The sequence below is a fragment of the Gavialis gangeticus genome, unplaced genomic scaffold (assembly GCF_001723915.1).
Source record: "Gavialis gangeticus isolate Ggan-Ray unplaced genomic scaffold, GavGan_comp1, whole genome shotgun sequence".
Lineage (NCBI taxonomy): Eukaryota > Metazoa > Chordata > Crocodylia > Gavialidae > Gavialis > Gavialis gangeticus.
The window spans coordinates 9,500,363-9,512,294 of record NW_017729009.1 but is presented as its reverse complement, the minus strand read 5'-3'; the positions used below and the strand labels follow the sequence as shown (position 1 = coordinate 9,512,294).

At 42.7% G+C, this 11,932-nt stretch overlaps 2 protein-coding genes across 3 annotated transcripts in view; one reads left to right on the top strand and one right to left on the bottom strand.

Annotated features, from left to right (window-relative positions):
• The window catches only part of RPRD1B (regulation of nuclear pre-mRNA domain containing 1B), a 44,343-nt gene extending 32,904 nt beyond the window's left edge, over nt 1-11,439 (bottom strand). For both annotated transcript variants that reach the window (XM_019509949.1, XM_019509948.1), the window contains exons 1-4: nt 11,136-11,439; nt 9,362-9,491; nt 7,613-7,746; nt 411-523 (exon numbers count right to left, since the gene is read on the bottom strand). In XM_019509949.1, coding sequence (XP_019365494.1) covers nt 411-523; nt 7,613-7,746; nt 9,362-9,491; nt 11,136-11,286 — 528 coding nt within the window. In that variant the 5' untranslated portion in view covers nt 11,287-11,439. The remainder of the gene's footprint in view (nt 1-410; nt 524-7,612; nt 7,747-9,361; nt 9,492-11,135) is intronic.
• An 89-nt stretch (nt 11,440-11,528) lies between these two features.
• The window catches only part of TTI1 (TELO2 interacting protein 1), a 20,935-nt gene continuing 20,531 nt past the window's right edge, over nt 11,529-11,932 (top strand). The window contains exon 1 of the mRNA XM_019509946.1: nt 11,529-11,689. The gene's annotated coding sequence lies outside the window, so the exon portion shown is untranslated. The remainder of the gene's footprint in view (nt 11,690-11,932) is intronic.

Below are 11,932 nucleotides of genomic sequence, written 5' to 3'. Positions count from 1 at the left end.
CCAAAATCTAGAGTGAACGTTCTTAAGTCAAAATACACCACTTCAGAGTTCGCAAGCCACTTGCTCTTTTTTTTTTTTTTTAAATACATTCCTTTAATTAGTCTCTTATTTTGTTTTACTGGCAGTATCATAAGGATCTTGGCTGAACCAAGAGGTCTGCCCAGGGTTTGACTTCAAGCTTTAAAAATACTAAAAAGCCTTTCACACCTGGATGCCGTACTGCCTTCTGTCCGCCCAAGAAGATTTGACCTAATGGTTTTAGGACAGGAATTTATTCAATTCCACAATGACTTCCCAAGCCTAAATTGAACATCTCCCTTAACTAGATTGTACTTGTTAATGGCTCCACCTTGTGGATGCATCTTTGCAGAGGTCACTTTCATAATTCACCCTCAGCCCTCCAGACATACCAGCAATGGCCCAGCAGTGGGGTCCTGGGGTGAGTAGCTCCCAGGGTAATCATCATCTTCTTCCTCTTGGATCTGCTGAAATGTCCGCTTCAAAGACTTCTTCTCCTCTGTAACTAAAGGCCCGCATAAGTGTCAATGTAAGACCTTCAAGTTGGCCGTCACATCTGCATACTTAAACAAAACCTCTTTCTACATTTTCAACAAATGACACCGTCACAGCTTCTAAAATCCACCTACAATTTCATTTTCTTTAGAACACCTGTTGCTTTGTGGATCCATCACTTTGAGGATGGTCAAAAGCATTTGAGTAAAAGAGAGATTACTTTAGTCTGCATGGATGTCATGGTGGGTACATGTGCCATGCACACAGAAATGCAATGTTGCTGCCAGCAGCACTCATGGCCATGCGTGCCTTCCTTCACCAGTACACATCATTCAGGAAGGGACTCTGCATCAGCAGGGAAAGGTGACAGCCATAGGAATGCGTGTACCAAAAAGTACCCCTCAGTTTGCCTTTTCTTCTCTATATGTTCATCCACACAGGGGATGCCAGTGATGACTTGCTCAGCAATGCTACTTCCAACTTCCTTATTAAACATGTCAAATTGAGCATCTGATTTAACTGTCCCAAAAAAGGTCACGACTCAAATGCATGAGCTACACTCCAAGCAGAAGCCCTGCAAGTCTCAGACTCCCCTAAAGTAAGCAACTGATTCTGTCTAAGCATTAGCAGAGCATGCCTTGCCTAAAGAGGGAAGAGGTAATTTATTTAACGAGCAGGAAATCTTAATGCAGTCAGTAACCCATTTAAAAAAATGTCTTTGAGAGGAAAAAGCCTGCCCTTTAGACTTATCACCAAAAGCCACAAAGAGCCTCAATGGTTTACAAAATGGCTTTGTTCTGGGAAGATAAAAGAACGGAGCCTTAAGAACATGTAGTGTGTGTGGAGTCTAGCCTCCCCAGGAGAGTCATGAAGTTTTGCTAAACTACTGTTAAGCATATATATTGATTCACGTGAAAACCCCAAACCATTTTTTTTTTAAAAACCAAAAGATGCAGCCTGAGAAAAAATTCTTCAGTGGCAGGCTTTCCACAGCCTTTTCTTCATAAAAAAGCCTGAATTCCAGCCACCTTGCAAGCCAAGGTCCTGGCTACGAAAAAACGCTGTTTGAACAGAGACAAAGTTATCTACATGCTGCTGGATGGGAGGAAAAAACTGCAAAAAAACAAACCTGCAGGAGACAGGCAATAAGCAGGTAGAGCAGCCAGAGGAGCTCTAACAGAGCTTATCAAGAGTCCAGAGTGTTTTGAAGACACTAAGCAGCCCAAGACAAATGGAAAGCTAAGTTCAAGGGTTAGGTCTTGGTTCTATAAAATGATATCCGAGGGGTTTAGAAGCAGTAGAGGTGTCTGGACGAAGGCATCAGGATGGATTGCAGAAATAACGCAGCCATGAAGAAGCTGTCATTCCTTGAGCTGTCCTGACTTATCTTTTCAGGAATTAGTGGAATGGGAGACAAGGGATAAGACTGGTTCTTCTCCAAGGTCAGAAATGCTTCTGCCACAGATGCTGGACTTACTCCACCCCCAGAGCAGGACTATTTGCACCAGGTCTATGAAGGGAACTCCCCATTTTAGCAACCCTAAAACCATAACTAAAGAATGAAAGTATATCTGGGGATCTGGTTTCTCGGAATTCTAGGATTGTAAGTATACTATAAGAAATAATAGTAATGATTCAAATTTAACCTTTAGTTGTAATTGTAGCTGTTTTTGTAATACTAATTCTTATAGCATTGTTTGGGAAGAAAGTGCATTTGGAGCATTGTTTTTAATATATGTAGTTATTGTGTTTTTAATGTTTGCGGTTTTTCTTAAAGCTAAGCAGTGTTACATGTGTAGTAAGGAGTTTTAATAAACATATTAAAGGAATAAAAATCATGATCATTGTGAGAACGAACAGGGCTCAACCTCACCCCACCAGCATACTGATTTGAACCAATATACCATGTGGGACTTCTCTCTATCCTGTAAACCCATAAGAGACAGTCTATGAAGGGAACTCCCCATTTCAGAAACTCTTAACCTAGAACAGAATCCTATCTCCTACTAATAAGTGATGGACCTTTCCTCTTAGCTGATCTGCTACACACCATATTAGACCTAGATGTGCACTGCCTTCAAATGCAAGGGGCAGGGGACTCTCCTTTGTCTCTTTATACACTACATAAATCCTGATAGACACTACCACAGCTGAGATATAGGGGCCCAAAGAGGCAGGAGTCTTTTGCAGGCCAGCTGAGTTCTAATACGTGTGTGCAAAAGGCTCTGCAGAATATGAAGAGATCCCAAACATGCTGGCAGCCCAACATGGATGCATCAGTCAGAGTCTTTGAAAGTGGCAATGGATGAAACAGTACTCCTAGCAGGTGTATTGAGGATCTGTCCACAAAAGCAGAGATGACCAGTACCCCATCTCTAGCCTGTTCAGCCATTCTTAACTGCACCTGAAGAGATCAGAGGTATAAGTATGTACATAGTCACTCAAATATGAGCTACCATGGAAACCAGAAGATTGCAGCAGATACTTCACCGAGTCTTAGACATGGTCAAATGAATGAAATAACGTGAATCACTGAGGAAAATCCTATTTTTTGCCAACCTTGAGTCCAGCATGGCTCCTACAAATCCTGTGGGTTGTGCAAATGCAAACACAAGTCTGGGAAATGGTTGTTGTACTACATGAACCTCCCTGGCAGCTTTCTGCAATGCGTGACTTCAGCTCGGTCATTGTAGAGATGGGAATGTAGACTGAGGTCTTCTCCCCTTTGGAGAGCGGCTCTGACAGTTGGGCTTTCAGTAAGTAACCTCAGAGCTGTGAAAGGCCAAGCAGTAGGACTCTAAATGAACAGCGAAGCCCATGGACCAGGAAAAGCAAATATGGACAAATGTGGAAGGAAAGGCCATATGTGTAGAATACTAACCAGCAGCAGCAGGATTGCTCAGGAAAAGTTTGCCATCCAAAACCCAGAGCAAGGGAGACATTTCTTGACAAATCTGAAAACTAGACTTTGCTGTTTGCTCTTCTTTGGGATGAGGGAGTGCAGGAATGAAGGCCTTACTAAAGAAATTGGAAGACTCTTCCTCCACTACCCCAGAGGACAGGTGACAACTGGTACCCTTCCTCTGGGCCAGCAGCAAGGACTGAGATAGGTGCCATGTCCCATCTGGAGATTGCTACTCTCAACGTATGCCCCTACTTAGGCCTGAACCATCAATTGGCTGAAGAGCACCGACTAGAAGGTTCAAAGTGCTTCAAGGTAGCAAGTCTTCCTCAGGCCAGAGGGTCTCTTCACCCCAGAACAGCACCAGTAGAAACAGCCTACTTTTGAGATCTACTCCCAGACGCTTAGTTTCTGTCAAAAGTGTCTGCAGGGGACATCACAGTTCTTTTGTGCCCTTCAAGATAGGTTACAAATAGCATACGTATTTGGGTCAGGAGGCTCATTCTGCTCAGCAAGCAGCAATAGAGGAATTTGTATGAGGACCAGTCAGAGGGATAGCTGTTGCACAGGCAGGATTTGAAGCTTGGAAACCTGTTCTCTGCCATCAGACCTTAGCCTTGGTTTTGAAGAAACATTCAGAGAAAGTAAGAAGGGAAAATATTGTTTGTTTGTTTTTTTTAAAGCCATTAGGTTTAAATGAAAATGTAAGACCACAGCCAATCAAACTATAATCCACAAGCAAGAAAACACCAGGGATTTATCAATGGAAGAGAAGGAACAGAGCTGCAGTTACAGGTGCTCTGTCCTTCACATGTGCTGTCAACGACAGAGGAACACAGTGCACATGCACAGCCCCAGTGAGAAATGCTTGCTAAGAGCAGCCAGACTTGTATGTTCAGAATACATGCAGACTGATAGAGACTGGGAGTTTTAACCATGGCTCAGTTAGAGAAGAATCACTTTTATATTGTGCTGAGAATAAATACAAACTCCTTAAATGCAGAGTGCCAAATTTCAAACCACTATAGTAAAAATCTATTGGCCGTGGCCATGCACCATCCACTTCAACGATGTGTTTTAAGCCCCTTCATCAGTGGGAAAAGTCTGTGGGAGTTGATACATCATTCAAGTTGACCGATGTATTAGATGCCTTATGGTATAATACAAGAGTTATACAAATTAAACACAGATGTCCAAATACATTTGTTTGTAGATAAAGAAAAATATATTGTTCAAGTTCCCCCAAGAAAACTTAAAAGGTCTCCAAAATGAAAAGTTGCCCTTAACTCACAGGAGATGAAACCTACGAAATAGATCTGTTTGGGAGAGAAAGGACTTCAGAAACCTCCTCTCCTCATGCATTACTCTCCTTAACTCATACATTATACTTTGTACAATGATATGTATCCAACATGATTTAAGTTTATTAGAAATTAATTCCTATTCTTTCACAAGAAAGTTTGAAGGGAAGAAGAGGGAGTCACATCAGTTCAGCATCAGTGCACAATGGAAACTAATATTTCAACGAGTCAGAGCGCTGAACACAGAAATTTTTCCTTTTCCTCGTGTGTCACCACATCGGGTAAAGTCTCACAACTTGGTAAGCATTCTGGAATTTATTCAGAACCATCCTGTTCGGCCAACAGCCTCTATCCAACCAGGCTCCAACCATGACTGGCTTTTCACAGCGTTGCATTAAATAGTCACAGAATTCTTTTCATTGATTTGCTGTACTGGCTAAGAACGAAAAATATTATCATCGCAGCATCAAATGGTCCCAGGAGTTCCAGAAACTTTCCTTTAATGGAGCCACCTTCTACCACACTGAATACACTTATACTATAAATTTCCAACCTATTACATCCATGGTAGTTTATAAACCCAGAAATTGTTAACGTCACAGGTTTTTAGGAATGCTAATATTACACGTACAGTTTCTATAGCCACAATCAATCTTGTCCTTGAAAAGCCTCAAAAATAAACCAAGCAAGAGGTTTGCTATATTCCTTTATGATCCATTCAATCTTTGACCTGGCTGCCAATTTTCATGAAGGCATTTGTGATGTAGATAAGTGCCCAGTAAGAGTTGGAGACAAGCCAATTTATAAAAATCGCACGGCTGCAGAAATTCTGCCACATTGAAGCTGGTGTCAGTTGCTACTAACCTGAGCAGAAAATGAACCGGCAAAACCAAAAACAGAAAATCTCCATGTTCTAGAACAATCTCCTGAGCTTCAAATAAAAACTGCACAACTTGACAAAGAAAAAAAAAAAGTAACAATTTTTACACTTCTGAGAAACTTTGAACCATGCTTTTCTAATTAAAACACTGGAGTGTTTTTCAATTACTTGGATGAAAACTCGGCTTCCAGAATTTTGGATATGTACAATGAAGCTCTTAAAATATTATTCCATTAATATTTACAAAGTCCCGTTACAGTTAAAAAGATCAAGTAAATATGAATACTATTTTAAGTTCAGCACACATCAATACTACATTTAGTGTGGCAAAATATCAGACATGCTGGCTTTTAGATGTCAAGGCTTTTAGAACAAATGCAATGCCATTTTAGTTGGATTTAAAACAACAGTGATGTCCATCCAGGGTTGCAAGTGGGGTAACAAATGGTTAGCCATAAAACGTATACCACAGCAGCACTGGCTCATTTGAACAGGAGCCTAGCCAGGCAACCCCTTTGTAACCCTTCACCATTTTAAGAAACCTACCCTAACAGGTATCTTTTGCAATGTGTCCAGGACACCACCCTTCAGGCTATTTTGGATCAAGTGCCAGTCTCAGAGGACTCTGGCTAAGGCCTCTTCCCTAATGAGAGGGATTCAGCTTGGCTGTCCTTGCTGACCTTAATTGGTAAGGCTCTGCTGCTGGGAAAGTGGTTTTGCCTCAGGAAAGTCATTTATAGAACTGTAGCACATTAAAAAAGCCTATTGCCAGGGGCACACAGAGCTGGCAAAGAAACAGAAACAGGATTTAATGGAAATCTGACCATACACTCTTAATACTACTTTCTGAATCTTACACAGAGTTTATGTTAAAAAGGACAATCGCATATGCTGTTGAAGCTAGGTCATCATCACCTTCTTACTGATTCTGTCTAAAGAGGGCACGTTAGAAGAGAGGGATTACATCAGGCACAGATGTGTGTACAAGAGACTGTTTCTTAAGCAAAACTGACTAGGAGACAATTTGACAAGAGACCCAAGACATACTAGACTGGTTTTCACTGAATTAGGAAGAAGTGCATTGCACCCAGGATTGAGCTGAACTTCCTATAGCAAATATGGTCCCCGACAAGGTAACTGGATAAAACTTGATCAAAGAAGATGCTGTTTGTTCTCTCTTCTAAGGAGCTACTATGGCTCAAGAGAGACTCTCGAATGCAACCTCTGCTGCACAGTGGACTGAAAGCTCTTTTTTCACTGGAAACCATTTGTGTCCAACCTCCTTCCTTCAAAACTGACTAAACAGCAACTATCCAGTTCTTGTGATATGAAAGAGAAGTTGAGACTCCAGGGTCCACTACAGCAGTGGGACTGAAAAGAACGACAGACTCAATGCCCTGCATCACTTTCCAACATGGTTTATTACCATACCATTTCTATCCGCCAAAAGCCATTGTTAAATCCTGGTGAATTATAATGATGATGCACAATGAAATGAATCCAAATGCTTAAGCTCAAACCATGGTAGATAAACCACCTCATCAGGTACACATCTGCTAACTATCAGAGCACTTTAGAGCTCTACATGTTATCACATTATCTGCAAGGCTGGATCATAACTGCAACTGCCCCTCTCTTCAGGGAGTACAAAGACCCTGAATTCATCCTGCAGCTGGTAATACCGTAGCAAAAAATGGTTCCTTAACTCCTACACAGACAGATCCAGAGTGTGTCCATTTGCACTGAAGAGCCAGAAATGACTGGATGTAAGCCCCTAACAGAGTCAAGAGTTTCTAACCTAAACTAAATTTGTCATCGCTATGGACTGAGAAGCTTAAAGCCATCTTAGTGACTCCAACACCAGGCCCAACTATTACACTAATTCTCAAAGCTCACAATGTCTTAGCTGGCTTGCGTATCAAGAGTCACAATAGGAAATGGCAAGTAGTTAACCTTTCAAATTAGACTTCTCTGTCATTTAAAAAAAAAAAAAAAAAAAAAAAATTATGCTTTTACCTTTGGTTTGAGGGCTATTTGAGTCCTCCATAGAAAGTTTCAGCTGCTGTATGAACTCACCGCCATACACACTCCTTTCTTGCCAGATGTTAAGCAATCGTTCTAAGGGCTTTTTGCAGCCCTCATCTGCCTCTCTGTACAAAAATTAAAGAATAGTTAAAACCTGGATAAAAAGCACAAGCACATTTTAGAAAGCCATCTTGCAAATTAGAAGTTGCACTCATCACAGGATATGTGAGCTTAGGGACAGATTTTCTTGTCCTGTTTGGTGTAATCCATACAACATAAAGAGATTCCCTTAAGGTGGGATCAAATTATATAAGAGTACTCTACTCTATTTTCCCAGATTAAACACAGGCTTCTGAAGGGAAAAAACCCCAGTATCTTTTTGGTGTTGTAAAAGCAACTATGAAAACCCACAGATTTTTTAGCAACTTATAATGCTCACTTTTCGCAATTCAATCAATGACATCTTAGTTAAAAAGGAAATTATTATGGTCATTAGGCATTCAAATGAGAATTTACTTATTAAATGTCACCTAAACGATCAAGACTTCCTAGTAATATAAAAGAGATAGTACTAAAAGTTACTTCATTATCCAAAACACACTGTCACTACATTCACTTTAATTCCCTTGTGCACCATAAACTACTTGGTTCAGACTAAGCTCTTCTCCAAATAGTATCATAACAGGTCTTAAGTAGCTGGTGCTCCATCCTGTGACAGCTAATGTTTTTCTTTCACCTCTTCCTACTCCTACACCTCCCCACATACAAAGCTGCCCTTTCCCCCAGTGATCCATCACATGACAATTGTTATAAAGCTAGCAAAGCCTAAAGATAATTTGACTCCAAAATCTTCTTTCACCTACAAACACATTTAAAAAAAATAAAGTTCAAACAAAAGCAAGCACAACACATGCAAGAACTGCTGCTAACCCACTGACCAGGTAATATTAAAAAAAAAAGAAAGTTTACACACAATTTTCTGTTGGGAATAACCAAGACGGTAACATTTCATTCCTATATATAAACTCCCGAAATTAGCCAGTCCTTGAATTTGCTTAGATTTATTAGCTTAAATATGAAGAGTTTTAAAACCATATTTTGTCTAAAAACCAAATACTACCACTCGATTAACAGCACAGAAGCAGCAAGCTGTAACGGGAGTTAAATGTGTTCATATTAATACAGTGATGAACATGAACGATTTTGAGACTCCTGCTGGAAAAATCTGAGTCTGGCAAATTGACCAGAGATATAATAGTAAGGAAAACAGAGGTCTGTTTCCAACTCTTCCACTGAGGGGTAGAATCACATAATTAGTGACTCACTCTCCTAGAGGCTTATCTGCTTTAGACAAGTCACTTAACCACTCGATTTTACCACCTTTAAAAATGGGATAATTTCCCTCTCTAAACAGAGCTGTGAGATTTCTGGATGATAACTGCAAAATATTTAAAGTACAAAGGAACTGATTGCAAAGAAAAGTTGTCACTACACAATTACATTATAGAATGGAACCAGCCTCCCACAATGTCTCTCATGACTCCTAAGAGCAAGCATAATTAATAGTTTCTACACAGGCAGAGTCAGAGTTGAGTGCCTAGTAAAGACAGGCTAACTGTTCCAGGTACAACCCCCTACAACTGAAAACCACTTTAATTCAAAACTTGTGGAAAAGATGGGCTGGGAGGGAGGGGAATTGTGGAAAAGGAAGAGGAATGAATTAACGATCAACCAACATACCTGGCAACATGAGAAAAAGCGTCCACAAGAACCGATTCAAATTCCCTAGTGAATTCAGGACCCTTCCTCTTACTGTTCTGGATGACATCATTTGCTAAATATAGGAACGTAAGCTTCCTACTTGATTTTGCTGGGAAAGGACAGAAGATAAAATTTACTTGTATTTATTTTTCATTTCATGTTTTATTATTTTACCCGAAGGCAACTGTACATTTCCCAAAATTGTTCACACTTCTAGACTAAGTGGCAAGACATTTTCCCCATTTCAATCTTGCCAGAGTTGTAAAAGTAGCTTATCCTTTGAGTCATGTAGTTGTTCAGCTAGAGTTGTTCTGTAACGTATTAAAAAACCAAACAAACGGTCCTGATAATATTGCTATATACTAAGGCATCTTTCACCTCCAGATCTCAGACTACTGCACGCACATTAAGTCTTGAAAACACACATATAGATTAAAATGGAAATGAGATAATGCAACTTAATGCAAAACAACATAACAATAGACACTATGTGTTAACTAAGTTTGTTGAAATAGTGGTTTTTAGTTTTCCACGAATCTGTGTAAATTAACATCTATCCTGGGATGGAACAGCTTGAAACTGGGATCTTGTATTTAAAAGAACTGCCCCCCACCCCAAATACTCAATAGATGCAATCAATTAGCAATGAGTTTTTTTAATGGTCTACGTTCAATGTTTCCATCCTGTACCATAAGTCAATGCCAGTAGACCTCACACTGCCCTGGGCAGAACCTCCAGGAGAATCTTTTTTAGAACAGGTTTAAAACTATATTATTGCAATGCAATGGCTAAATCTTCACACACAGAACAGTCAGGAAATTCAGCTACAGTTCCCCAGGCAAGTCTAACTGGGTTTGTTCAGAAACACAACCTTGCTATTTACCATAACAACAGATGCTTTAGGTAACACTGGGTTAGAAAACTCCAACATTTGATTTCCTGGCAGCTGAATTCAGGATGCAAAACTATTATATTTCTGCAGATTTTAAGCATCCTCTTTTAAAAGTGTTAGTAGCGATCCCAAATAGGAACACATACAGCACTGCGCATGGGCTGGCTGGGCAACAAGCATCAGAGGGAAAGCAACAAGTACTTGCTCAGTTTCAGGGGCCACGAGCAACAGCGGTGAAGCGCCCGTTCTTGTCAGTGCACTCCCAGGTCAGGACACTGGAGCACACTGGTGTCTCCAGCATGAAGAGTATGAAAGATGCAAGTATGATCATATATATATATATTTTTTTCCCTATAGCCCGTGCTGCTGTTTTTACTCTGCCCATGTCCCTGGGCCTCGCAGGCCAGGAATGACCTGGAATAGCAGCGCAACTCCAAACCCCACAGGCATGTCCCTCACAGGCTCCTGCTAACACACGCTCCAGGGGGTCTATTTTACCACAATTACACTGAGCAGGTCCTATTCTTCCCCAATCTTCATTTAACCAGCAACAAGTTTGGGTCACCTGGTGCTCGGTTACATTTTTAACTGGAAGCCCTGTTGCAGGTAGCCACGAGCTGTTTAAGCCAGGGGACACCAAGGAAGCCGGACGCAAGTTTCCTAAACCCTAAATGAAGCATTTCTCTGCAGAGCGGCCAGGGGAAGGAAGGCCGCGAGGCTCCTCAGGTGTCACTGGGGGGGTGGGGATATTGCTCTTAGGACAACTAGGCTAAAAAAAAGTTTAGGCAACCCTCACTCATTGCTCCTTCTGCCACCACTGAGGCCAGCCCCGCTCCACCCACCCCCCGCCGCGGGGCCTACCCTTGCGGAGCTCCCGGTGCCACACGGAGACGATGGGCCCCGCGTGCTTGCGGTGGTGGATGAGCCATAGCGACAGCGTTTGCACGCTCTGCTGTGAGTTGCTGAGCTCCGACAGCTTCTTCTCCAGCGCCGACTCGGAGAACGAAGACATGGCGCCGGCGGGGCCGCCCGCGGGGACGGGCCCTCAGCAACAACAACCCGTCGCCGCCGCCACAAGATGGCCGCCCGACCTGTCACCCCGCCGCGGCGGGTCAAAGGGCACCATGCTACGGGGCGCCAAAAGGGACAAGACCCCCAGCTACGTCCGCATCTGGGCCCGGCCGTTGCCGCCCGAGCGGGGCGCATGCGCATCCAGGCCTTTTTCTAACCTTCCCCGCGCGCCAAGCGAACGGCGCATGCGGACTAACCTTTGTCCCGGACAGTTGAACATGCGTAGTGCGCGCTCACCTGAGATATTTCTGGCGCTTCCCTCCTACTAGTGCCACGTAGGGAACTTTTTTCACGCCGGGCTGGGTGGCACTTCCGGCATGTGGCTGACCCTCATAGTGGTGCAGGTAGGAGCTGGGGGCTCAGGGGAAACCTGTGTCTCCTTGATATGGGGGGTCCTGCCCCTGCTATGTGGGGGGTGTTCTGCTCTTTGCTAGGGGACAGAGGTTACCCCTGCTCCATAATGGGGGTAGGGCTCCCCTAGCAACATGTGGGGGGCATGACCCGAGCTCCTGGGTTCCATGGGGGGAGGGGTCAGGGCCCCTAGAACCAGCTCCCCCCCCCCCCGCCCCCCGGGGGCGGGGGGGGGA